This window comes from Ranitomeya variabilis, chromosome 4, assembly GCF_051348905.1.
Source record: "Ranitomeya variabilis isolate aRanVar5 chromosome 4, aRanVar5.hap1, whole genome shotgun sequence".
NCBI lineage: Eukaryota > Metazoa > Chordata > Amphibia > Anura > Dendrobatidae > Ranitomeya > Ranitomeya variabilis.
This window is the reverse complement of record NC_135235.1, coordinates 679844074-679871956: the sequence shown is the minus strand read 5'-3', so window position 1 is coordinate 679871956 and position 27883 is coordinate 679844074. Positions and strand designations below refer to the sequence as shown.

General features: G+C 43.3%; 2 protein-coding genes across 2 annotated transcripts; one reads left to right on the top strand and one right to left on the bottom strand.

Annotated features, from left to right (window-relative positions):
* LOC143766334 (uncharacterized) overlaps positions 1-27883 on the bottom strand; it is a 617908-nt gene that overhangs the window by 496409 nt on the left and 93616 nt on the right.
* Positions 65-27772, top strand: LOC143766368 (uncharacterized). Of its 2 annotated transcripts, none has more exons than XM_077254014.1 (7): positions 65-169; positions 16939-17062; positions 17192-17371; positions 17454-17577; positions 17661-17755; positions 18901-18991; positions 26621-27772. In XM_077254014.1, the coding sequence occupies exons 2-7, from the start codon at positions 16985-16987 to the stop codon at positions 27631-27633; spliced, it is 1581 nt and encodes a 526-aa protein (XP_077110129.1). In that variant the 5' UTR covers positions 65-169; positions 16939-16984; the 3' UTR covers positions 27634-27772. The 2 variants fall into 2 exon arrangements, with proteins under 2 accessions (XP_077110129.1, XP_077110128.1); XM_077254013.1 differs by lacking the exon at positions 65-169 and adding an exon at positions 255-462.

Here is a 27883-nt window from a genome sequence, read left to right as displayed (position 1 = left end):
AGCACCATGACAACCAGCACAGCAGAGTCCTGCACACACTGAGGCCCCTGATCATGTGACCCCTGACTCCTCCCCTCCTTTGACCTCATCACAGGTCCTGTGTGCACAGAGCAGCCATATGTGTGGCAGACCCTCCCTGGATCTTTTGCTTTCTGGGTCCCTTCCTCCTGTGAGTCCTATTAACCCTTTGCCCCCTGGTTCCTCCTTCCTGACCGGCATCATGTTATGACTAGAGATGAGTGAATAGCTTCGGTTCCCCGCACATTCATGGCGAGCCCAACACACAGGCTCTCCATGCATGTGATTTCACAGTGACACAGCCACGACCCATGCAGCTGCGGGCGGCTCCGATCAGCCGGTGCGATCCAGGTATCCGTGTTCCCTCTGCAGCTTATTCAGTAAGTGCTATCGCCGGCCAAAATAGTTGGGAACCGAAGATATTCGCTCATCTCTAGTTATGAGGTAATAACTCTGGATTATCAGCAGATCCCGGAGATTCTGACATTGTTTTATTGTGAGAAATTGGTCTTCGTGTTACTGGGAAATTTAGGATGACATTATTTGTGTTTATTTGTGAAAATATCAAAAATATGGTGATTTTTTTTTTCCCTAAATTTTCAAACTTTTCATTTGTATGCCCTTAAGGCCGGCCTCACACTCAGCGTATTTTACGGCCGTAATACGGAGAAATGTTCCCAAAATAGTGATCCGTATGTCATCCGTAGGCAGGGTGTGGCAGCGTATTTTGCGCATGTCATCCTCCGTATGTAATCCATATGGCATCCGTACTGCGATATTTTCCCACAGGCTTGCAAAACCGACATCTAATGGATTTATGTGCTCAAATGTTCGTTAAAACATATATACAGTATGTGTGTATATATATATATATATATATATATATATATATATATATATATATATATATATGTCATTGAGACACATATATATATATTCTGTATTTATATTTAATTCAGCACGATATATGTGTAAAGCCGGTAATTCAATTGCCGGCTTTTAATTCCTCCTTCCCAAACCCGACATATGAGACATGGTTTACATACAGTAAACCATCTCATATCCCTTTTTTTTTTGCATATTCTTCACTACTAATGTTAGTAGTGTGTATGTGCAAAATGTGGGCGCTGTAGCTTGTAAAATAAAGGGTTAAATCGCGGAAAAAATTGGCGTGGGCTCCCACGCAATTTTCTCTAATAGAGTGGTTAAGCCAGTGACTGAGGGCAGATATTAATAGCCTAGAGAGGGTCCATGGTTATTGCCCCCCCCCCTCCCCGGCTACAAACATCTGCCCCCAGCCACCCCAGAAAAGGCACATCTGGAAGATGCGCCTATTCTGGCACTTGGCCTCTCTCTTCCCACTCCCGTGTAGCGGTGGGATATGGGGTAATGAAGGGTTAATGCGCAATACGGTGACAAACGCAGCATGCTGCGATTTTCTACGGCCGTACAAGACCGTATATTACGGATGCATAATATACGGCAGATAGGAGCTGGGCCATAGAGATTCAGTGGGCCGTGTGTAATGCGTATTTTACGGACGTACTTTATGCACTCATACGTCCGTAAAACTTGCTAGTGTGACGCCGGCCTCACTTTGTACTGGTTAATGGGCACACTGCAGCGAGGGCGATATATCTACTCCCACTCAGGCAGGAACAATAATTATCAACGCCGTCCGTCGCTACCAGATTTCCTAAAGGCGCAGGACAAATCCGCTGCCCACCAGCTCCAATTTCTTAATTAATAACGGGTCCGGAGCCAACCCAATTAGTAGCGAAATTAACTTCAGAGGATGTGACAATACGTTGTAGAACAAGGAGAAACAAAGCTAGTAATTTTATATATTTTACTCCAAAAGATAGATTACTGTCATGATTCCCAATGGCAGGGAAACATCAGAACACAAAAATAACGGACGAGCTCTGGGTGATGGAATCTCGAGCTGACCGTGAGCTAAATCTACCACACAACTAATAGTAGCCAGGGAGCATACCTACGACTTCCTAAATGCCACGCGCCAGCCGGAGGACTAACTACGCCTGGTAGAGGAAGGAACAGACCTGGCTTACCTCTAGGGAAATCCCCAAAAGATGATAGCAGCCCCCCACATGTAATAACGGTGAGTTAAGAGGAAAAGACATACACAGTATGAAAGTAGATTTAGCAAAGAGAGGTCCACTTACTAGATAGCAGAAGGATACAAAAGAGGACTTCACGGTCAACTGAAAACCCTTTCAAAAAACCATCCTGAAATTACTTTAAGACTCCTGTGTCAACTCATGACACAGGAGTGGCAATTTCAGCCCGCAAGAGCTTCCAGCTACAGAGAATAACAAAACTGCAAACTGGACAAAAGATAGAAAACAAAAGGACAAAGTCCACTTAGCTGATCAGCAGACTAGTAGCAGGAACATGCAACCGAAGGCTCTGGTTACAATGATGACCGGCAAGGAAATGACTGGAGAGCAAGGCTAAATAGGAAACTCCCAAACACTGATGGGAGCAGGTGAACTGAGACAGCAAAGCACACACAAGTCACCAGTACCACCAGCAACCACCAGGGGAGCCCAAAAAGCGGATTCACAACAGATTACAAATAAAAAGGGATTAACGGAAGAAAATCAACTTACAGTTCTTTCATATAATTTCATAGCAGACCATGCGGTGCGGGGGAGGGGCATATGTCCCAGTGCATCACAGATGTGACTCTCAGCTCGTTCCCTGGACAAAGGCTAGTGAAGACTGAGGTCTCACTTATCCCTGTGCCCAAAACCAAGGCACTCCCCCTGTGATTACCTCACTCAGAGGCTGAAAACGCATCGGCGTGTATCCCTATTGTCGCACGTCCCAAATATATAGCTTTCATATCTCTGTCACTAATTGGGGTCAAGTTATGCCTTACTATTAAGTTCCTACATGAACAAAAGAGCACATGGTACTATAGCTGCCTTTCCCAGCTTAAAGCCATAAACTACTCAGTGGGGGGCTGCTGCACATTGGTGTCAAGTTGCACAGAGTGTGTAGTGAGAAGATGAGTTTCCTATGCAGCTGAAGGGGGGGGGGGGTCAGAGAGCCCACAGCGTGTGTCTGCCATAGGGCTTTGCCTTTGTATCAGCGAATGCATTGGGGGAAAAAAGGAGGGGGGTCAAATCTGCAGCGTGTGTGTGCCATGGAACCTTCTAGAAATATACTCCGAATATGGCATATTTATATTATCGTGACACCTGCAGCCGCAATATCTCTCACATGTTCATGTATATGTATCTTAAGTGCATGTGTTGTGAGACCTACATATATCAATCCACAAGGGCATGATTGACAACAGTAGTAGTTGAACACGTAATGGCTTGTGTAATTATGAAATTTCTACCATCCGAGGAAAGAAAGTCTTTGGTAGATTCAACATTAGGACATGCCACACATCTTCTGCACGGTCTGCAACCCCATGGAATCTGGGGTACAGGTCCAGTAGATAATAATTCAGGGGTAGAGGGCCGATAGTAACTAGATATAGAGAGAGGTTCTTGCCACAGTGGATGGACACTTAGGTAAATATTGTTTTAATATAGGATTCGCTAGTTGTACAGGCCAATCATTCTCTATTACCCTCTGCATTCTATTCCATTGTGAATGATACTGCGTGACCAATCTTACCTGATTCGTTGGTGTAGTTATTAGAAGAATTTAATAGAGAGTGACGATCCGCATTTCTGGCCCTGTTGTAGGCTTTTTTAATGCTTCTTCGACTATATCAATGATTCAAGAATCTGTTTCATCTCCTCTCCCCTTCAAAATCTGCCTGTGTCGTACATATTTGTTTTTTACGAAGGAATTGACCAATAGGAGCGGCTTTTATCACAAGTGGGAGATGTGAGGAGGATGCATGTAGCACCGAATTGACTGCAGTTTCCTTACGGAAGATATCGGAAATCAATAATCCATTTATGTCCCTTTTCCCCAAGACATCTAAAAAATCAATTTGATCAAAGTTAAATTTGTAAGAAAGATGAATGTTCTAATTGTTCTTGTTAATATCAATAAAAAAAAGTCTCAAGATCATTGGATGTACCTCGCCAGATCTGGAATATGTCATTGATGTAGTGAGTCCAAATATGGCCCGCTCCATTGATGGAACCCAATCGGACGGGAACAAATCTCCCACTGCCCCAGGAACAGGTTGGCATAGGATGGTGCACAGGGGGCATCCATCGATGTCCCCTGGAGCTGTAGGTAGAAAGATTTGTTAAAAGTAAAAAAAATTATGTGTCAACAAAAACTCCAAAAGAGATAACAAAAAAAGAATTGTCGTCTGGTGAAAAGTTTGACATGGACAGAAAATGAGATGTTGCTCTCAAACCGTCATGGTGGCGAATATTAGAATATAGAGAATCTACATCACATGTCACAAGGAGCATGTCATCCTCAATGTGAACAGAGTCAATCTTTTTAAGAAAGACAGATGTATCTTTCAAATATGATGGAATAGTCTCGCCCAGCAGTTTGAGGAACGAATCAATATACTTCCAGATGCCCTCCATAAGTCTCCCCCACACCCGAAATGATAGGCCTACCTGGAGGTGCTTGTACATTTTTGTGTACCTTTGGTAGAAGGTATAGTGTAGGTACACATTGATTCTTAGGTGAAATAATGTACTTCATGAGTGATGATGTCATCAATTACCGCCTTCTGTAATATTTTTGATAGTTCCTCCTTATAAGATGATAAAGGATTAAAGGTCAGTTTCTTGTCATTTGAATGGTTCTTTAACATACGGTAGGCTTCTGTTTCATATAATTTAGAAGGCCAAACCACTATGTTGTCACCTTTGTCTGCCGGCTTATACACAACGTCTTTTATTTTTTTGAGCCGTTTGAGACATTGCTGTTCAGTCTTTGTCAAATTATTTTGATAAACATGAGATGGAATTTTTTCAAAATCATCAGATACCAATATATCTGATATACTTGACAAAGATTTCAACATTGGGGCATAGAGAAATGGGCGGTACGGTATTTTTTTTTACTTTGGCCGTTGAGAGGCCGGGAGCTTACCTAGGGAAGGATTCCCATGTTCCACCACCAATTCCTCCAGTGATTGTAGGGCTGCTTGTTCGCTGGGCATTGCAAATAATTTCTAAATATCCTCATTATGGTGCCATTTTTTAAAAAGAAGAGACCTTGCAAAAATATGTAAATCCTTCAGGGCAGTGAACGGATCAAACTGCATGCTGGATGAGAAAGTAAGGCCTTTAGAAACAGTGGCGTAGGAAGGGGGGTGCGGGGGGGGCGGTCCGCCCCGGGCGGCACAATGCGGGGGGGCGGCACAATGCGGGGGTGAGTCAGTGGCGTATCTAGGGGGGAGCAGCCGGCAGGGGGGCGCAGTCGGGCCGCCTAAAGCGGCGGTCCGCAGTGTCTCCCCCGGCGGCTGCATTCTGTCACCCCCCGCACTGGGAGTCAGCTGTTCTCTGTGCCGACTGTCAAGCTGACAGCCGGCACAGAGAAGCTGCGGCGCGCCGGCTCCCAGTGTTCAATTGTACTCGTATCTGTGATGCGAGTACAATTGAAGCTCTGACTGCCGGGTCAGAGCGATGCCAGCAGTGTGATCAGGTCATGTGATCAGGTCATGTGATCACGCTGCTGACGTCACTCACCTGCGCGGCAGAGCAGGAGATGCAGAGCGGTGGTAAGTGCTCCAGTGGAGCTGAAGACACCGAAAGTGCAGGGGGGGAATTTACTGTGAGTGGGGATGGGGGCATATATTGTGGGGGGGATTTAATGTGAGGGGATGGGGGGCATATATTGTGGGGGGGATTTACTGTGAGTGGGGATGGGGGGCATATATTGTGGGGGGGATTTAATGTGAGGGGATGGGGGGCATATATTGTGGGGGGGATTTAATGTGAGGGGATGGGGGGCATACAGTCATATGAAAAAGTTTGGGCACCCCTATTAATCTTAAGCTTAATGTTGTATAAAAATTGTTTTTTTTTGCAACAGCTATTTCAGTTTCATATATCTAATAACTGTTGGACACAGTAATGTTTCTGCCTTGAAATGAGGTTTATTGTACTAACAGAAAATGTGCAATCCGCATTCAAACAAAATTTGACAGGTGCATAAGTATGGGCACCCTTATCATTTTCTTGTTTTAAATACTCCTACCTACTTTTTACTGACTTACTAAAGCACTTTTTTTGGTTTTGTAACCTCATTGAGTTTTGAACTTCATAGCTAGGTGTATGCAATCATGGGAAAAGCTACTTAAAGTGGCCACTTGCAAGTTGTTCTCCTGTTTGAATCTCCTCTGACGAGTGGCATCATGGGCTCCTCAAAACAACTGTCAAATGATCTGAAAACAAAGATTATTCAACATAGTTGTTCAGGGGAAGGATACAAAAAGCTGTCTCAGAGATTTAACCTGTCAATTTCCACTGTGAGGAGCATAGTAAGGAAATGGAAGAACACAGGTACAGTTCTTGTTAAGGCCAGAAGTGGCAAGACAAGAAAAACATCAGAAAGGCAGAGAAGAAGAATGGTGAGATCAGTCAAGGACAATCCTCAGACCATCTCCAGAGAGCTGCAGCATCAACTTGCTGCAGATGGTGTCACTGTGCATCGGTCAACTATACAATACACTGTGTTTTTTTGCCGCCATGCATAACGCCTTTTTGTATTACCAAACAACTCAATCTTGGTTTCATGAGTCCACAGGACCTTCTTCCAAAAAGAAATTGGCTTCTCCAAATGTGCTTTTGCATACCTCAGCCGACTCTGCTTGTGGCGTGCTTGCAGAAACGGCTTCTTTCGCATCACTCTCCCATATAGCTTCTCCTTGTGCAAAGTGCGTTGTATGGTTGACCGATGCACAGTGACGCCATCTGCAGCAAGTTGATGCTGCAGCTCTCTGGAGGTGGTCTGAGGATTGTCCTTGACTGATCTCACCATTCTTCTTCTCTGCCTTTCTGATGTTTTTCTTGGCCTGCCACTTCTGACCTTAACAAGAACTGTACCTGTGTTCTTCCATTTCCTTACTATGCTCCTCACAGTGGAAATTGACAGGTTAAACCTCTGAGACAGCTTTTTGTATCCTTCCCCTGAACAACTATGTTGAATAATCTTTGTTTTCAGATCATTTGACAGTTGTTTTGAGGAGTCCATGATGCCACTCTTCAGAGGAGATTCAAACAGGAGAACAACTTGCAAGTGGCCACTTTAAGTAGCTTAATGATTGCATAGACCTGGCTATGGAGTTCAAAGCTCAATGAGGTTACAACACCAAAAAAAGTGCTTTAGTAAGTCAGTAAAAAGCAGGTAGGAGTATTTAAAACAAGAAAATGATAAGGGTGCCCATACTTTTGCACCTGTCAAATTTAGTTTGAATGCAGATTGCACATTTTCTGTTAGTACAATAAACCTCATTTCAAGGCAGAAACATTACTGTGTCCAACAGTTATTAGATATATGAAACTGAAATAGCTGCTGCAAAAAAAACCCATTTTTATAAAACATTAAGCTTAAGATTAATAGGGGTGCCCAAACTTTTTCATATGACTGTATATTGTGGGGGGGATTTAATGTGAGGGGATGGGGGGCATATATTGTGGGGGGGATTTACTGTGAGTGGGGATGGGGGGCATATATTGTGGGGGGGATTTAATGTGAGGGGATGGGGGGCATATATTGTGGGGGGGATTTAATGTGAGGGGATGGGGGGCATATATTGGGGGGATTTACTGTGAGTGGGGATGGGGGGCATATATTGTGGGGGGGATTTAATGTGAGGGGATGGGGGGCATATATTGTGGGGGGGATTTAATGTGAGGGGATGGGGGGCATATATTGTGGGGGGGATTTAATGTGAGGGGATGGGGGGCATATATTGTGGGGGGGATTTACTGTGAGTGGGGATGGGGGGCATATATTGTGGGGGGGATTTAATGTGCGGGGATGGGGGGGATATATTGTGGGGGGGATTTAATGTGCGGGGATGGGGGGGATATATTGTGGGGGGGATTTAATGTGCGGGGATGGGGGGCATATATTGTGGGGGGGATTTACTGTGAGTGGGGATGGGGGCATATATTGTGGGGGGGATTTAATGTGAGTGGGGATGGGGGGCATATATTGTGGGGGGGATTTACTGTGAGTGGGGGGGATTTAATGTGAGTGGGGATAGTGGGATATATTATTGGATTGGGGATATTTAATATGAGTGGAGATGGGGGATTTAATGTGTGGGGGAGATCTGAGGACACAAAATGAAGAGCAAAGGGGGAGATGGGGGGGCATATATGAGGAAACAGTATGGGGGATGGGTGCAGACAGCTTGGGGTCAAACGGGGGGATGTATGCGGATACAGTATGAGTAGCGATGTGAAAAACGTATGTGGACAGAGTACGGGGAGTGAGGGTGTTGGAATGTGTGCATGCGTAGCATGGGGGGACAGTGTAAGGGCACAGCCAGGAGGGGATAGTATACAAAGGAGAGGGAGTGTGATGAGAGAGTACAGTATAAATACTGGGCCCTATAGGGGGACACAGTGTGAGAGGTCAGTGTGAAGAGGGGTCCGGTATAGAAAGGAGAGGTCAGTGTGAAGAGCAAGTACCATAAGACGGACAGTGTGGGGGTCATATTTTATGCAGACAATATAGTGAGGGGCAATTTTTTATTCAGGAGCATTATAATGACACTTGTATCTTTAAGGGCGTCATGTGGAGATTTTCTGCAAAAGAACGGAGAAGATGGAAGTCTGCAGCGACGAGCTGTGGATCAGAAAACTCATCATGGGGTCTGGACAATATGAAGAAATGAAGGAGAACAACTCCAGAGGCGACGTCATCTATAAGGTACCTGGATGTAAATGTTATTTGTGATACTAACTAACTCTCATGTTTTTATTTATGTTAGGAGCATTAAAGGGGATGTCCAGGTTTGTAATGAGTCTGCAGTCATTCTTTGTGACTGCAGACTTCTGACTTCTCACAGTGTGCCCTGCACACTGTCAGGATTCTCTCGTGCTGGCGATTTACATTCATGCGGTCACGTGCTGACTAGACATGTGTGGCCTCACTCTATGATAATGAACTGAGCGAGGCTGGGCACGTCTAGTCGGAATGTGGTCAGAAGTATACAAATCACATGCTTGTGCTGACATGACCGTCCACCGGCAAGGGAGAATCCTAAAAGTGTGCAGTGCATTAGTTGTGAGAATTCAGAAGCTGCGATGTCAGGATTCAGCTCTGCAGGTTCCAGTCGTCGACACATGGACACGTCACTCATATGCGATTTTCATACTCGTGGTCCTGTAACAACGAGCTTCTCTTCTGCTTCTCTCAGTTTTTCACTTAACATTGGGAGCTTAAGGGAGAGGAGCTCGTCGGTACATGACTAAGTGTGAAAATCGCATACATTCTGGGGGGGGGGGGGGGCGCCAAACTCGGGAACAGCCCCGGGCGGCAAAAGCTCTAGCTACGCCCCTGTTTAGAAAGAACAGACAATTCATCTTCACTGAAAATATGATCGGAAAGATTAGTTACCTTAAAGGTATCCTTTTTTCTGAGTCGGTATGCATTTATTAGCTGCAATTTTATGTTCCCACTTTTTTTGCCATTGTTTCCATAACGTGTTCTCATGGTCATCAAAGAAGTATCAGACGTTTCACCAGACGATGACAAAGGTGATACCGATGATGATCTCTGATTCCTAGTCTTTTTTGCGCATAGTCAGTATTATCTCGAAGTACTTTTTTGCATGGGTAGCTTTTATCTGAGTTTCTCATTCTTTAGAATTCTTGTCCATTTTGCATTAAAAGCTGTTAAAGTAGCTAATGTGGATAATTTTTTATATTTGTTATGAAGGTCATCAATTTCTCCCTCAATAGAGGTAACAGACTATATTGAGATCAACAAACAATTCCATAAATTGGAATGAGCTTTCAGTAGAAAATCTCCCATTTGAAAATAAACATTTCATCATTAATGGGAAATGATGGGAACACATGGTTACTCAAGCCCCGTGGAATGAGGCCCTTCCTAAGATAATTCTCAAGAAAGGCCCCATTTCACCACATTTTGGTACGTCTATGTAACAGACGTTTGATTTGAAATTGAAGAGAATTAAAGGGAATCTGTCACCTACTTTTTTGTATATAAGCTTTGGCATCAGGGGCTTATCTACAGCATTCTGTAATGCTGTAGATAAGCCCACCATGTAACCTGAAAGATAAGGAAAACAAGTTAGATTATACTCACCTGGGGGGCGGTCCGGTGCCGATGGGCGTCGCGGTCTGAGTCCGGCGCCTCCTATCTTCATGCGATGATGTCTTCCTTGCTTCCTGTCGCGGCTCCTGCGCAGGTGTACTTTATCTGCCCTGTTGAGGGCAGCGCAAAGTACTGCAGTGCGCAGGTGCTGGGCTTCTCAGACCTTTCCCGGCGCCTGCACACTGCAGTACGCCTGCGCAGGAGCCGCAACAGAAGCAAGGAAGAAGACGTCATCGCATGAAGATGGCAGGCGCCGGACCCCGACCCGTGACACCCATCGGACTGGACAGCACAATGACCGCCCCCCAGGTGAGTATAATCTAACTTGCTTTTCTTATCTTTCAGGTTACATCGGGGGCTTATCTACAGCATTCTGTAATGCTGTAGATAAGCCCCTGATGCCAGTGGCCAAAGCTTATATACGAAAATGTAGGTGACAGATTCCCTTTAATGTCCTCTGGATAGTGTTGAGCGATACCTTCCGATATTCAAAAGTATTGGTGTCGGATTGGATCGGCCGATATCCAAAAAATATCGGATATCGCCGATACCGATACCAATACAAGTCAATGGGACACAAATATCAGAAGGTATCCTGGATGGTTCCCAGGGTCTGAAGGAGAGGAAACTCTCCTTCAGGCCCTGGGATCCATATTCATGTAAAAAATAAAGAATAAAAATAAAAAATATGGATATACTCACCCCTCCGATGGACCCTGGACCTTAGCGGTGCAACCGGCAGCCTCCGTTCCTAAGAATGCAGTGAGTGAAGGACCTTCGATGACGTCGCGGTCACGTGAGCGGTCTCGCGACCAATCACAAGACCGCGACGTCATCGCAAGTCCTGTACACTCACTGCATTCTTAGGAACGGAGGCTGCCGGTTTCACCGCTAAGGTCCAGGGTCCGTCGGAGGGGTGAGTATATCCATATTTTTTATTTTTATTCTTTATTTTTTACATGAATATGGATCCCAGGGCCTGAAGGAGAGTCTCCTCTCCTCCAGACCCTGGGAACCATACAACTGGGAACTTCCGATTCCGATTTCCAATATCACAAAAATATCGGAACTCGGTATCGGAATTCCGATACCGCAAATATCGGCCGATACCCGATACTTGCGGTATCGGAATGCTCAACACTACTTCTGGATCACTCCCCCCCATACTGGCCGAATCACTGTCAAACACTTGAGCAATCTGAGTTTGCCAGGCTGTATCCCTGGTTTTGCAATCCATGATATCCCACAAAAACGAGTCTGTGAAAATACACAGGAAAAATTACAAGAACATAAGAGCAGGCTAAAGAGACAGTAAAAACAAAAACAGTCAAGTGACACTGTTTCAAAATAAGAATGCTAGGTACAGGTTATAGTGCAAAAAAAGAGCAAAACTAGAACATATGAAGGAGAAATGCACAGGGAACCATAATGTAAAACATTAAGTTTATTAAAGATAATAAAAACAATCTAAAATGGCAAATCAATAAAGGATTGCATATGAAGACAGTGTCCGGTCAGAAAACAAGGGGACACCACAGCCAACAGGAAAAAACAGGGTTGTAATTACAATTAAATATGCACATATGATAAGAACAAGTATGCCAAAGTGCACATGTGTGAGAAACTATACCTAATTATGGATAAACCACAATACCAAGGGGGAAACTAACACAATAGTAAAGCAGAGTAAAAAAACAATTGTAGTGAAATTGTGCAGAGCTGTGTTACCTGAAAACTGGTGCCACCACCCCAATGCGCGATTCGGCTTCTGTGCCGCCTTTTGGGGGTGTGGCATCACAGAAATCAGAGAGGATTAAATAGTAAACATAGACCAATGGTGGATCATGGCTTAATCCACCACAATGTAACATTGCCCTTTATCATCAATATTAACCCCTTCCTGACCTGTGACACAGCGTATGCGTCATGAAAGTCAGTGCCAATCCGACCTGTGACACACATGCTGTGTCACAGAATGATCGCGTCCCTTCAGGTCGGGTGAAAGGGTTAACTCCAATTTCACCCGACCTACAGGGACAGGGGGAGTGGTATTTCAGCCCAGGGGGGTGGCTTCACCCCCCCCCCCCCCCCCCCATGGCTACGATCGCTATGATTGGCTGTTGAAAGTGAAACAGTCAATCAGAGCAATTTGTAATATTTCACCTATGAAAAATGGTGAAATATTACAATCCAGCCATGACCGATGCTGCAATATCACCGGCCATGGCTGGAAACCCTGATCTGCCCCCGCCACCAATCTCCTCCTTAGTCCTCCGTTCTGTCCCGTACTCCCCTCCGTCCTCCTGTCCGCTCCCCCATCCTCCTGTCCGCTCCCCCGTGCTCCGATCCACCCCCCGTGCTCCGATCCACCTCCCGTACTCCGATCCCACCCCCTCATACTTACCGAGCCTCCCGGTGTCCGTCCGTCTTCTCCATGGGCGCCGCCATCTTCCAAAATGGCGGGCGCATGCGCAGTGCGCCCGCCGAATCTGCCGGTCGGCAGATTCATTCCAGGTACATTTTGATCACTGTGATAAAACCTATCACAGTGATCAAAATAAAAAAAATAGTAAATGAACCCCCCTTTATCACCCCCATAGGTAGGGACAATAATAAAATAAAGAAAATATTTTTTTTTTCTTTCCACTAGGGTTAGGGTTAGAATTAGGCTATGTGCACACGGTGCGGATTTGGCTGCGGATCCGCAGTGGATTGGCCGCTGCGGATTCGTAGCAGTTTTCCATCAGGTTTACAGTACCATGTAAACCCATGGAAAACCAAATCCGCTGTGCCCATAGTGCGGAAAATACCGCGCGGAAACGCGGTGTTGTATTTTCCGCAGCATGTCAATTCTTTGTGCGGATTCCGCAGCGTTTTACACCTGTTCCTCAATAGAAATTCGCATGTGAAATCCACACAAAAAACACTGGAAAAAAGCAGTCATAAAGTGTTGTGCCTCTTATCTGATATATGTATATATGTATATATATATATATATATATATATATATATATACTTCTCATCAAGCAAAGAAAAGTCTATTTTCGGGCTTTGGTCTCCTTCATTCATCTCCATACCATCTGGTCCGGGCCTGCCAAGTATTAGGGCAGAATGTGGTCTATGGAGTCGGGAGATATGACTATTTTGTTTTTTCCTTTTGAGGTCGGGAAGCTCTATTCCAGCTATTGCAGTGGGACCTGTGATTTCTATTTACTCCACTGTGTATAGGATAATAGAGTATAATAAAGTTTTATGGACGTGACTTAGCTCACATTGTGCAGTGATTCTGTTTTCCCTATAGTGATGGATATTTCTTGTTATTAAAACTGTGATGTTTTTTCACGTTAAACCTTTTTTAAACCCCTCTCATTAGTGCAATAACACAACATACAAGCCTCATATGGCTCCGGTGATGCACTGTACTACTGTATTGCTGTGTATCATCACTGCCTGTCAGTGTAATACTAAGGGCCCCATACACATGAGATAAGTGTTGGCTGAACGGTCATTTGGCAGACGGCTATCTCTCCCGACTCCCCCATACACACAAATATTCCAGCATTCCTTTGGTCTGTATGAGCGTATCCAGACTCCTTTAGCGGAGGATTGTCTACAGGAAGAAACAGATTAGCCTCTGAAATTCAGGATGCCAGATCCTTCTCTGCCCTGATATCATCTGTCGGGAGGCCCCCAAATACATTATATAGTCAACCAAACCCCCCAGAAATCAGTGCTTTCATATAGCTTTAGTCTAATGTGTATGGGGGCGTTAAAAGGTAATTTATTGTCTGTCTGTCACCTATCTCATCCTCCTTCTCTGCTAGATTTCTAAACCTTACCATGAACAAAACAGAATGAATCCTCTTTCTCCCATCTCACTCAACACCCCAACAGGCCTATCCATCAAAGTCAATGGCTGCTCACTCTCCCCAGTCCCGCATACTCGCTGTTTCTTGGGGGGGGGATAATCCTTGACGCTGATCTCTCCTTCAAACCAGATATCCAAGCTCTTTCCACTTGCTGTCAACTCCAGCTCAAAAGTATTTCCCGAATCCGCATATTCCATTATCAAGAAACTGCAAAAATACTAGTGTATGCCCTCATCTCCCTCCTTGGCTTCTGCAATCTCCTGCTTTGTGGCCTCGATTCTAACACTCTCAAACCCCTCCAATCTATCGTAAACTCAGCTGCCCGATCAATCAACCTGTCCCCCTGCTATTCTCCGGCCTCTCCTCTCTTTCAATCCCTTCATTGGCTCCCCAATGAACAGAAACTTCAGTTCAAGACTGTAAGCATGGCATACAAAGCCATCCACAACCTGTCTCCTCCATACATCTGTGACCTGGTCTCCTAGTACTTACCTGCACGCAACCTCCGATCCTCACAAGATCTCCTTCTCTACTCCCCTCTTATCTCCTCTTCCCACAATAACATACTAGATTTTTCCCGTGCATCCCTCCTACTCTGGAACTCTCTAACCCAACACATTAGACTCTCGCCTACCATAGAAATGTTCAAAATCGACAAATGTACAACCTGCAGTAACCCTTGCTCCACCAATCCGCTGCACAGCCAGCTCTCCCCTCACTTACTGTATCCTCACCCATCCCTTGTAAACTGTGAGCCCTCACGGGCAGAGTCCTCTCTCTTCCTCTACCAGTTTCACATGTAAAGCACCATGGAATAAAAGGCGCTACAATAATAATTATTAGACGCTGCCTATGGCCTGGCCTAATAGACCTTCGTACATGACAGGCCTAGACACCATTGTTAGGCATGTAAGTAACTAGGCCGCCCCATACTATCGAGTACTTGGGGGAGAAGGGGGATTCAGCTGAACTCACACCTTCTTAGATGCCATGTTTGCTTTTGACAGCAGCAATTGGTTAACCTGTCAGGGATTTTGTTGCAGCCGCACCTGTGCCATCGATGCGGTGAACATCTGTGTTCTGGTGCCCAAAAGAGGTTTTTTGTTTTTTTTATTTAGACAAATGTTTAACGTGTTAAAAAATAATAAAATATGTCTTCTGCTTTTTTATGTTTTTTTCTTTTTACAAGAATTGTTGGTGCCAATTTTCTTTTGAAACATTTTAATATCTGCTTTTTTCTTGTACTATAAGAAAGCCTAAAGGCTGAGTCACACATAACGATATCGTTAACGATATTGGTGACGTAGCAACGATCCCGCTAACGATCTCGTTATGTGTGACAGCGACCAACGATCAGGCCCCTGCTGGGAGATCGTTGGTCGTTGGGGAATGATCAGGACCATTTTTTGGTCGCTGATCACCCGCTGTCATCGCTGGATCGGCGTGTGTGATGCCGATCCAGCGATGTGTTCACTTGTAACCAGGGTAAATATCGGGTTACTAAGTGCAGGGCCGCGCTTTGTAACACAATATTTACCCTGGTTACCATTGTAAAAGTTAAAAACAAAAAACAGTACATACTCACATTCTGATGTCTGTCACGTCCCCCGGCATCCACAGGGTTAAAACTGCTTTCGGCAAGAGCGCTGCTAATGCACGCGCTGCTGCCGAGAGCTTCCCTGCACTGACTGTGTCAGCGCCGCCCGTAAAGCAGAGCACAGCGGTGACGTCACCGCTGTTACTGCCGGCGCTGACACATTCAGTGCAGGGAAGCTCTCGGCAGCAGCGCGTGCATTAGCAGCGCTCTTGCCGAAAGCAGTTTTAACCCTGTGGACGCCGGCGGGGGACGTGACAGACATCAGAATGTGAGTATGTAGTGTTTTTTTTTTTTTACTTTTACAATGGTAACCAGGGTAAATATCGGGTTACTAAGCGCGGCCCTGCACTTAGTAACCCGATGTTTACCCTGGTTACCCGGGTGCTGTAGGGGGACTTCGGCATCGTTGAAGACAGTTTCAACGATGCCGAAGTTGTTCCCCTGATCGTTGGTCGCTGGAAAGTGCTGTCTGTGTGACAGCTCCCCAGCGACCACACAACGATTTACCAACAATCACGGCAGGTCGTATCGCTGGTCGTGATCGTTGGTAAGTCGTTTAGTGTGACTCCAGCTTAAGGCCTGAAATAAACCTCATAAATCACTGTACATGGAGACTTTGGAATGAGATCATTTCTGTCCTCTGTGTCTGTGCAAATAAAAAAGCTTTTATAAAAGCCTCAAACTTCTGTGTTTGAATCAGACATGAGATCTAACGTAATAGAAGCTTACAGTGCGGCGAAGACGGGAAACCTTCATATAGACGGCCGGTGGTGATGGAGTCAGTGACGGACTCTGGCCAAATATGTTTCTAGAGCCATAGTAGAAGATAAAGATGTCGTCCTCATCATGAAGTAGTTATTTCTCCTGTCACGTGTAATGAATATCTCCTGCAGTATTGCTAATGCCGATTCCAGTGTCGGTAAATGAGACGAGAATTAGCGTTATGGAAGATGAGACTATGAGAAATGTATTCAGCTGCCGACTCCGAGGAAGAAACTGCTTGTTGTCTGTGGCCTAAATATATAGGTTTTATTAGTAGATGTAAAGAAGAAAACTAAATACTGTAAAATAATAAATCTACTCATATGTTTCCCTTATTATCTCCAGTAATTGTATTATTACACAGAATTTTTATGATGTTACATCGGCTCATCTTCTCATTCTGGTCTCTACAATATTTCATCCTCTCAGTGAAGATCTTCTTTACAAGAGAATTTTCCTGATTTACCTGTCAAAAATGAATATGGACAGAGACAAGATGGTGGAGAGGATATTACACCTCACCCTAGAGATCCTCTTCCGGCTTACTGGAGAGGTGAGAGATTCTGATGACATCACATTACATCATTCTTATCTATGGGAATAACAGATGGACAGAATTGGAGAGGTGAGGACTCTGGGAATGTCTGTTGTGAGATTTATTAATGTGTCTCTCCATAACCAGGATTACACAGTAGTGAAGAAGACCTCTAGTGAGCGCTGTCAGGACCCTGTGTCTGAGGGATGGGGAAGACCCCTGAGCCCAATCAAGGGACCTCCACCTCACCCCCTGATATGTGACGATATCGCCGACCAGAAGATCCTAGAACTCACCTACAAGATGATTGAGCTGCTGACTGGAGAGGTGACGCTGCTGGGAATGGTGGGACATTATACAGTAACGCTAGGAAGGGATCTGGGGATGACTGTATCATTGTATGTGCCAGATTCCTATAAGGTGTCAGGATGTCACCATCTATTTTTCCATGGAGGAGTGGGAGTATTTAGAAGGACACAAAGATCTGTACAAGGATGCCATGATGGAGGTTCCCCAGTCCCTCATATCACCAGGTAATAGACAGGACTAAATACACACGACCTATAATTATCTGTATGTAAAGAATGAATTCAGTTCCTGCATGTGTTTCCTCCAGATCTATCCAGTAAGAGGACAACACCAGAGAGATGTCCCCATCCTCTTCCACAGGACTGTAAACAAGAAGATCCCAATATTCCTCAGGATCATCAGGTAGATGGAGAGAAGGTGTCATAAGATCTCCCCTATGATGTGTAGATGGCTGTGAAGGTCTTTTGCTCAGTCTTGTTTTATCTACCAGTGTTATAAAGTCATAGACGAAACTGTTGGCACCATTGAAATTGTTCCAGAAAATGATGTATTTCTCCCAGAAAATTATTGCAATTACACATGTTTTTAAATACACTTTTTTGTGTATTTTAACAACAGAAAAAAAATAATCTTACAAAAACCCCAAAATGGACTGGGCAAAATTGTTTGCACCCTCAACTTTAATATTTGCTTGTGCACCTTTTGGTATAAATAACTGCAATCAATCACTTCCTATAACCGTCAACATGTTCCTTACAACTCTCACCTGGAGTTTTGGCAACTCTTCTGAAGCAACCTGCTACAAGTCTCTCATATTTGAAGGGTGCCTTTTCTAAATAGCAATTTTAAGATCTCTCCACAGGTGTTCATTGGTATTTAGACCCTGACTCACAGCTGGCTACTTCAGAACTCTTCAGGGCATTGTTTCCATCTATTTATGGGGTCTTGTTGAAGTATGTTTGGGATAATTGTCCGGCTGAAAGACCTATGACCTAGGATGCAAACCGAGCTTTCTGACACTGGATGTTGCAATCCAAAATAATTTGGTAATCTTTAGATTTCATGATAGCTTGCTCTCAGTCAAAAAAATCCAGTGCCAGATACCCCCAAAACATCTTTGAACCTCCACCATATTTGACTGTAGGTACCGTGTTCTTTTCTTTGTAGGCCTTATTCTGTTTTTGGTAAACAGTAGAATGACGTGCTTTGCCAAAAAGCTCTACCTTTGTCTCATCTGTCCACAAAACTGTGTTCCAGAAGGATTTTGTCTTACTTGTGTCATTTTGACAAACCGCAGTCTAGCTTTTTTTTATGTCTCTGTGTCATGGTGGGGTCCTCCTGTGTCTCATGCCATAACGTTTAATTGCATTAAAATGTCAAAGGGAGAAATACTTGATTTTCTGGAACAATTTCCAGGATGCCAACATTTTCGGCCATGACTGTATGTTTTATACTTGTGTACGAAGAATGGTGGAGATGGCAGGATTAGAGCTAATCATAGATGTGACTTCTCCATCTGTCTGTGACTTTTATAATATTTGTTTCAGGGTGAAGATCAGACCCGTATTAATACTACAGAGACATATGTGAGGGGTGATGAGTGGTGTGAAGAGGAGATTCCTAGATATGGCTACCCAGGTGAGTAGTAACCACTAAATTCACAGATTCTTCTCAGTCACCGGCTGTGGCTGCTTTATCGGTGGTGTAATACGGCCATATCACAATCATGTGATCACCAATTTGTCTCTAGACCACAACTTTCTCCTTCATCCAAAACTGTTCAAATGACTTTGGTCATTGAAAGCACTTTGCAATAGACCTTACAACCTGAAGGATCCACCTACCTCCTGGGATTAGGAGACGCTGAACGTCACCTGCCCAGATTTGTAAGCTACAAAGCCAAATGACAGCATACGTAGAATGTGCTGACAAGTTAGAAAATCACTTGAAGAAAAATATTATGATGGGCCTGTAAGAGAAAGCGGAGGGTAATGTTGTTGTTGGCTCCCTAGATCCCTGATATCTTATTGGATGAATCTACCTTCTCCCCCTTCTGTGCTGCTGAATGTGCTCATATGGTCCCTACAAGAACAGGTCCAGTCTTTGTGGCCAAACTTTGCTTTTTTGTTCGACAACATTGAATGTGCAGTGAGGGCCAAGTGTGAATTTCTATACAACAATAACAACAGAGTTTCTCTTTATCCTGACTTTTCTATTTATTTTAACCCCTTCCCGACATTTGACGTACTATCCCGTCGAGGTGGGGTGGGCCCGTATGACCGCCGACGGGATAGTACGTCATAGCCGATCGGCCGCGCTCACGGGGGGAGCGCGGCCGATCGCGGCCGGGTGTCGGCTGCATATCGCAGCTGACATCCGGCACTATGTGCCAGGAGCGGTCACGGACCGCCCCCGGCACATTAACCCCCGGCACACCGCGATCAAACATGATCGCGATGTGCCGGCGATGCAGGGAAGCATCGCGCAGGGAGAGGGCTCCCTGCGGGCTTCCCTGAGCCCCCCGCAGCAACGCGATGTGATCGCGTTGCTGCGAGGGTCTTACCTCCCTCCCTGCAGCTCCCAGACCCGGATCCAAGATGGCCGCGGATCCGGGTCCTGCAGGGAGGGAGGTGGCTTCACAGAAGCCTGCTCAGAGCAGGCACTGTGAAGCAGCCTGCACTTCAATCAGATCGGTGATCTGTCAGAGTGCTATGCAAACTGACAGATCACCGATCTGTATTGTCCCCCCCTGGGGCAAAGTAAAAAAGTAAAAAAAAAAATTTCCAAATGTGTAAAAAAAAATAAAAAAAAATATTCCAAAATAATGAAAAAAAAAAAAAATATATTATTCCCATAAATACATTTCTTTATCTAAATAAAAAAAAACAAACAATAAAAGTACACATATTTAGTATCGCCACGTCCGTAACGACCCAACCTATAAAACTGCCACACTAGTTAACCCCTTCAGTAAACACCGTAAGAAAAAAAAAAAAAAAACGAGGCAAAAAACAACGCTTTATTACCATACCGCCGAACAAAAAGTGGAATAACACGCGATCAAAAAGACTGATATAAATATCCATGGTACCGCTGAAAACGTCATCTTGTCCCGCAAAAAACAAGCCGCCATACAGCATCATCAGCAAAAAAATAAAAAAGTTATAGTCCTGAGAATAAAGCGATACCAAAATAATTATTTTTTCTATAAAATAGTTTTTATCGTGTAAAAGCGCCAAAACATAAAAAAAATGATATAAATGAGATATCGCTGTAATCGTACTGACCCGACGAATAAAACTGCTTTATCAATTTTACCAAACCCGGAACGGTATAAACGCCTCTCCCAAAAGAAATTCATGAATAGCAGGTTTTTGGTCATTCTGCCTCACAAAAATCGGAATAAAAAGCGATCAAAAACGGTCACGTGTCCGAAAATGTTACCAATAAAAACGTCAACTCGTCCCGCAAAAAACAAGACCTCACATGACTCTGTGGAGCAAATGTGGAAAAATTATAGCTCTCAAAATGTGGAGACGCAAAAACTTTTTTGCTATAAAAAGCGTCGCTGGTTTCACACTTCCGTTTTTGTCTGCAGCGTTTTTTGCACAAAAAAACGCATGCGTTTTTTCCCTATATTTAACATTGAAAACGCATGCGGTTTTTTTGTACGCGTTTGGTCGCGTTTTCAAACGCATGCGGTTTTTTTCTGCATGCGTTCATTTTCAGAAATACAACCTGCAGTATTTTCTTGCGTTTTTAAGCACATGCGTTTGTTTGCGTTAAAAACGCATGCATTTTTATCGAAAAAAACAGAAAACACACTGAAAAGCCACCCACCACCATCAAGGTGATAAAGGGATCCAAACCCTAACCCTAACTCTACCCCTAACCTCACCCCTAACCGTTTAATGAACATTTTCTGACAGTCATAGTGCCACGTATTTCAGTGCCACGTATTTCAGTGCCACGTATTTCAGTGCCACGTATTTCAGTGCCATGTATTTCAGTGCCACGTATCACGTATTTCAGTGGCACGTGTTTCAGTGCCACGTATTTCAGTGCCACGTATCACGTATTTCAGTGCCACATATTTTAGTACCACGTATTTCAGTTGCACGTATTTCAGTGCCACGTATTTCAGTGCCACGTATTTCAGTGCCACGTATCACGTATTTCAGTGCCACGTGTTTCAGTGCCACGTATTTAAGTGCCACGTATCACATATTTCAGTGCCACGTATTTCAGTGCCACGTATTTCAGTGCCACGTATTTCAGTGCCACGTATTTAAGTGCCACATATCACATATTTCAGTGCCACGTATTTCAGTGCCACGTATTTCAGTGCCACGTATTTCAGTGCCACGTATTTCAGTGCCACGTATTTCAGTGCCACGTATTTCAGTGCCACGTATTTCAGTGCCACGTATTTCAGTCACGTTTAGGGTTAGGGTTAGGGGTAGGGTTAGGGCTAGGGTTGGAGGTAAAGTTAGGGTTGGGGCTAAAGTTAGGGTTGGGGCTAAAGTTAGGGTTAGGGTTTGGATTACATTTACGTTTGGATTAGGGTTGGGATTAGAATTATGGGTGTGTCAGGGCTAGGGGTGTGGTTAGGGTTACCGTTGGGATTAGGGTTAGGGGTGTGTTTGGGTTAGGGTTTCAGGTAGAATTGGGGGGTTTCCACTGTCCAGGCACATCAGGGGCTCTCCAAGCGCGACATGGCGTCCAATCTCAATTCCAGCCAATTCTGCGTTGAAAAAGTAAAACAGTGCTCCTTCCCTTCCGAGCTCTCCCGTGCGCCCAAAAAGGGGTTTACCCCAACATATGTGTTATCAGCGTACTCGGGACAAATTGAACAACAACTTCTGGGGTCCAAGTTCTCTTGTTATCCTTAGGAAAATAAAAATTTGGGGGGCTAAAAATCATTTTTGTGGGAAAAAAAAGATGTTTTATTTTCACGGCTCTGCATTATAAACTGTAGTGAAACACTTGGGGGTTCAAAGTTCTCACAACACATCTAGATAAGTTCCTTGGGAGGTCTAGTTTCCAATATGGGGTCACTTGTGGGGGGTTTGTACTGTTTGGGTACATCAGGGGCTCTGCAAATGCAACGTGACGCCTGCAGACCAATCCATTTAAGGCTGCATTCCAAATGGCGCTCCTTCCCTTCCGAGCTCTGTCATGCGCCCAAACAGTGGTTCCCCCCGACATATGGGGTATCAGCGTACTCAGGACAAATTGGACAACAACTTTTGGGGTCTAATTTATCCTGTTACCCTTGTGAAAATACAAAACTGGGGGCTAAAAAATCATTTTTGTGGAAAAAAAAAAAGAATTTTTATTTTCACGGCTTTGCGCTATAAACTTTAGTGAAACACTTGGGGGTTCAAAGTTCTCAAAACACATCTAGATAAGTTCCTTGGGAGGTCTAGTTTCCAATATGGGGTCACTTGTGGGGGGTTTGTACTGTTTGGGTACATCAGGGGCTCTGCAAATGCAACGTGACGGCTGCTGACCAATCCATTTAAGTCTGCATTCCAAATGGCGCTCCTTCCCTTCCGAGCTCTGTCATGCGCCCAAACAGTGGTTCCCCCCCACATATGGGGTATCAGCGTACTCAGGACAAATTGGAAAACAAATTTTGGGGTCCAATTTATTCTGTTACCCTTGTAAAAATACAAAGCTGGGGGCTAAAAAATCATTTTTGAGAAAAAAAAAAAAATTATTTTCACGGCTCTGCGTTATAATCTGTAGTGAAACACTTGGGGGTTCAAAGCTCTCAAAACACATCTAGATAAGTTCCTTAGGGGGTCTACTTTCCAAAATGGTGTCACTTGTAGGGAGTTTCAATGTTTAGGCACATCAGGGGCTCTCCAAACGCAACATGGCGTCCCATCTCAATTCCAGTCAATTTTGCATTGAAAAGTCAAATGGCGCTCCTTCCCTTCCAAGCTCTGCCATGCGCCCAAACAATGGTTTACACCCACATATGGGGTATCAGCGTACTCAGGACAAATTGCACAACATTTTTTGGGGTCCAATTTCTTCTCTTACCCTTGGGAAAATAAAAAATTGGGGGCGAAAAGATCATTTTTGTGAAAAAATATGATTTTTTATTTTTACGGCTCTGCATTATAAACTTCTGTGAAGCACTTGGTGGGTCAAAGTGCTCACCACACATCTAGATAAGTTCCTTAGGGGGTCTACTTTCCAAAATGGTGTCACTTGTAGGGAGTTTCAATGTTTAGGCACATCAGGGGCTCTCCAAACGCAACATGGCGTCCCATCTCAATTCCAGTCAATTTTGCATTGAAAAGTCAAATGGCGCTCCTTCCCTTCCAAGCTCTGCCATGCGCCCAAACAATGGTTTACACCCACATATGGGGTATCAGCGTACTCAGGACAAATTGCACAACATTTTTTGGGGTCCAATTTCTTCTCTTACCCTTGGGAAAATAAAAAATTGGGGGCGAAAATATCATTTTTGTGAAAAAATATGATTTTTTATTTTTACGGCTCTGCATTATAAACTTCTGTGAAGCACTTGGTGGGTCAAAGTGCTCACCACACATCTAGATAAGTTCCTTAGGGGGTCTACTTTCCAAAATGGTGTCACTTGTAGGGAGTTTCAATGTTTAGGCACATCAGGGGCTCTCCAAACGCAACATGGCGTCCCATCTCAATTCCAGTCAATTTTGCATTGAAAAGTCAAATGGCGCTCCTTCCCTTCCAAGCTCTGCCATGCGCCTAAACAATGGTTTACACCCACATATGGGGTATCATCGTACTCAGGACAAATTGTACAACAACTTTGGGGGTCCATTTTCTCCTGTTACCCTTGGTAAAATAAAACAAATTGGAGCTGAAATAAATTTTGTGTGAAAAAAAGTTAAATGTTCATTTTTATTTAAACATTCCAAAAATTCCTGTGAAACACCTGAAGGGTTAATAAACTTCTTGAATGTGGTTTTGAGCACCTTGAGGGGTGCAGTTTTTAGAATGGTGTCACACTTGAGTATTTTCTATCATATAGACCCCTCAAAATGACTTCAAATGAGATGTGGTCCCTAAAAAAAAATGGTGTTGTAAAAATGAGAAATTGCTGGTCAACTTTTAACCCTTATAACTCCGTCACAAAAAAAAATTTTGGTTCCAAAATTGTACTGATGTAAAGTAGACATGTGGGAAATGTTACTTATTAAGTATTTTGCGTGACATATGTCTGTGATTTAAGGGCACAAAAATTCAAAGTTGGAAAATTGCAAAATTTTCAAAATTTTCGCCAAATTTCCATTTTTTTCACAAATAAACGCAAGTTATATCGAATAAATTTTACCTTTAACATGAAGTACAATATGTCACGAGAAAACAATGTCAGAATCGCCAAGATCCGTCAAAGCGTTCCAGAGTTATAGCCTCATAAAGGGACAGTGGTCAGAATTGTAAAAATTGGCCCGGTCATTAACGTGCAAACCACCCTTGGGGGTGAAGGGGTTAAAATCAACTAATTTCAAACAGGATCACAGTAAACTACATAAAAAACATTACACCGGTGCCATGATATATCTTTAAGCTGTGCGTGGCTGATGGCTGTAATATACATTTATTCACCCCTGTAGGAGATGTGTTGACATGGCTCGAGCCCTGGTTTCATGGATTCACTCTTTGTCATAAATTCTATTATGTTTTAAATCCTAAGGAATTCAGATTACTGCACAATCTATCCTGAAATGGGGAGCACTAATATTTTCTCTACTCTTCTGATCAGGACTCATAGTAGCCTTAATGGTCCAAAATAAATGAGTGCAACTCTGATGCAGTGTTGGAGCTCTCCCCCAAACATAAGTTGTTGTTGGGGATGTAACATGAAATAAAAAAACGTATTTTTTTACAGGTTCTTTCTGTATGGTAGTTTGATTGTGGTGGGATCAGCCTGCCTTACGTATGTGAGTCTGTAACTCTTCGGTAGTCTTTAAAAAAAGTCTCCATTATCTCTTGCAAATTCCTGAGTTCTAAATTTAAGACATTTCAACTCTGCACTATTATAAAAAGTTCTCCTTGCATGTCTAATATTTCTTAATGAAACTCATCTGATAGATCCTGCTGGAATAGTTTGCAGACACAATGTATTGGGGGCACTGTTCATGGTCAACTGGCAGCTCAAAAGATAGCTACCACTAACAGGCTTGGTGCTATCTACTCCTTTTTCCAGATCCCATGGATTGTCTTGATCAACCCCTCTACATGGATCTGAACTTAAACAGGGACCCCTAGGCTTGAGCCATGGTATTGGCTGCTCTTCTGTGGTGTGATATGACAAGAAGAATAGGTAGCTGCTTCAGATCCATGAGAGCAGAGACAAAGCAAAATCAGAAGACACAAAATTAGTAAACGGGTTGGGGTCACAACAGGAAACAAAGGGAGCTGAGCACAGCGGACTGAACCACTGGAGAACAAGTCTGTATTTGGCAGCTTTCCAGCAATAAGATTTGAGCTTTAGTAGGGTGTAGTGCTTTCCAATTTCTAATATAACAAAATGGCAGAAAACCAGATCAGCAGAAATCCCCGTAAAGTGACTCCATTTTGGATATTATAACCCTCAGTGAATTAATCTATAGGAGTATTGACTATTTTAACTCCACAGGCTCTTTCGGCAAATTAGCACACAGTGGATGTTGGAGAGTGATAATTGCACATTGGCCATTCTATTACCCAACACATAGTGTCCAGATTGTGCTCCAAGAAACACACACACCTTAAGTTAAGTGAGTTCTTATCACTATAGTAATTCCAAATACATGGATGCTAAATTTGGTTTGGGCACACTGCAAGTCTCAGAAGCGAGGGGGGAGATTTGACTTTGGTGGAGCAGATATTGCTGAATTGGTTTATGGAAGCCATGTTGCTTTTGAAGAGTCTTTGAGCCAGTAGTAATGCGGAAACCTCTGTTTATCCATTGACAGATGATGGACCTGATTGGAGGCTTATTTTTTTGTGAAATGAGTATAAGTTTTTATTTTAATTTTAGTATTATTTTTGCCCACATAACAGTTTTTGTGGCTTTTTATTCCATATGTCTGAGGCAGATTGAACAGTTGAACACCACACTGGTTCATGTTATGAGGTATTTTAATTAGACTGTGAACTGTCATTGTCCTGGTGAATAGTTCAATATTCTTACATAAAATGTAAAGTCAAGTAGAAATGTTCAAAAATATAAAATCAAAGGTTATTTTATTCATAAATAATATTTGGTTTATTTCTTGGCAGATGACTGTACCGGGAGATTTGAGGAACAGCTGATATCTTTAAATTTTAAATCAGATGATCTTGAGATCCAACAGGATACAATTGAAGTGAATGTCATGAGTCCAGATTTACCATCATCCCGTCACATCAAAGATCAATCATCTGATCCATTGAAACAAATCTTATCTCCTGATTTATTACCAACCACTAAGGAAAATCAAAGTCACAAAATAAGCATTAAAAAACAAACTGCTCCTAAAGCTAAGAAGCCATTTTCACCTTCAGAATATGAAAATAGTTTTCCCCTCAAAATGTCTTTTCTTAAACATCAAAAAATTCACACAGCGGAGAATAGATTTTCTTGTTCCAAGTTTGGGAAATGCTTTAACCAGAAATCTGATTTTGTTAGTCACCAGATAAGTCACACAGAGGAGAAGCCACTTTCCTGTTCTGAATGTGGGAAATGTTTTAAACGGAAAACACATCTTGATAGCCACCAGAGAACCCACACAGGGGAGAAACCTTTCTTTTGTTCAGAATGTGGGAAATCTTTTTCACAGAAATTGAATCTTGTTACACACCAGAGAATTCACACAGGGGTGAAGCCTTTCTCTTGTTCAGAATGTGGGAAATGTTTTATCCAAAAATCAGATGTTGTTAAGCACCAGAGAATTCACACAGGGGAGAAGCCTTTTTCTTGTTCGGAATGTGGAAAATGTTTTAAAAGCAAAGTACATCTAGATAGCCATCAGAGGACCCACACAATGGAGAAACCTTTTTCATGTTCAGAATGTGGGAAATGTTTTAAACGGAAATCAGATCTTTTTAGTCACCAGAGAATTCACACAGGGGAGAAGCCCTTTTCATGTTCAGAATGTGGGAAATGTTTTATACACAAATCAAATCTTAATAAACATCAGAAAACTCACACAGGGGAGAAGCCTTTTTCATGTTCAGAATGTGGGAAATGTTTTATACAGAAATCAAATCTAAATAGACATGAGGGAACTCACACAGGGAAAAAGCCTTTTTGATTTTCAGAATATGAGAACTGTTTTATGTAAATCAGTTCTTATAGCACACCAGGAAACTCACACTTGAGAGAAACTTTATTCTTGTTTAAAATGTGGGAATTTTTTAATTGGAAATAATTTCTTGTTTTACACCAGAGAACTCACGGAGGAGAGAAGCCTTTTTCAAGTTCAGAATGTGGGAAATGTGTTGAACGGAAAAAGTATCTTGATGGCTACCAGAGAACCCACACAGGGAAGAAGCCTTTTTCAT

Bases quoted from the DNA above. Each gene is read 5' to 3' on its own strand.
- LOC143766368 (XM_077254013.1), top strand. The intron at 17,372-17,453 runs GTGACGCTGCTG...TGTATGTGCCAG, and splicing joins TTGAGCTGCTGACTGGAGAG to ATTCCTATAAGGTGTCAGGA. The intron at 17,578-17,660 runs GTAATAGACAGG...TGTTTCCTCCAG, and splicing joins CCAGTCCCTCATATCACCAG to ATCTATCCAGTAAGAGGACA.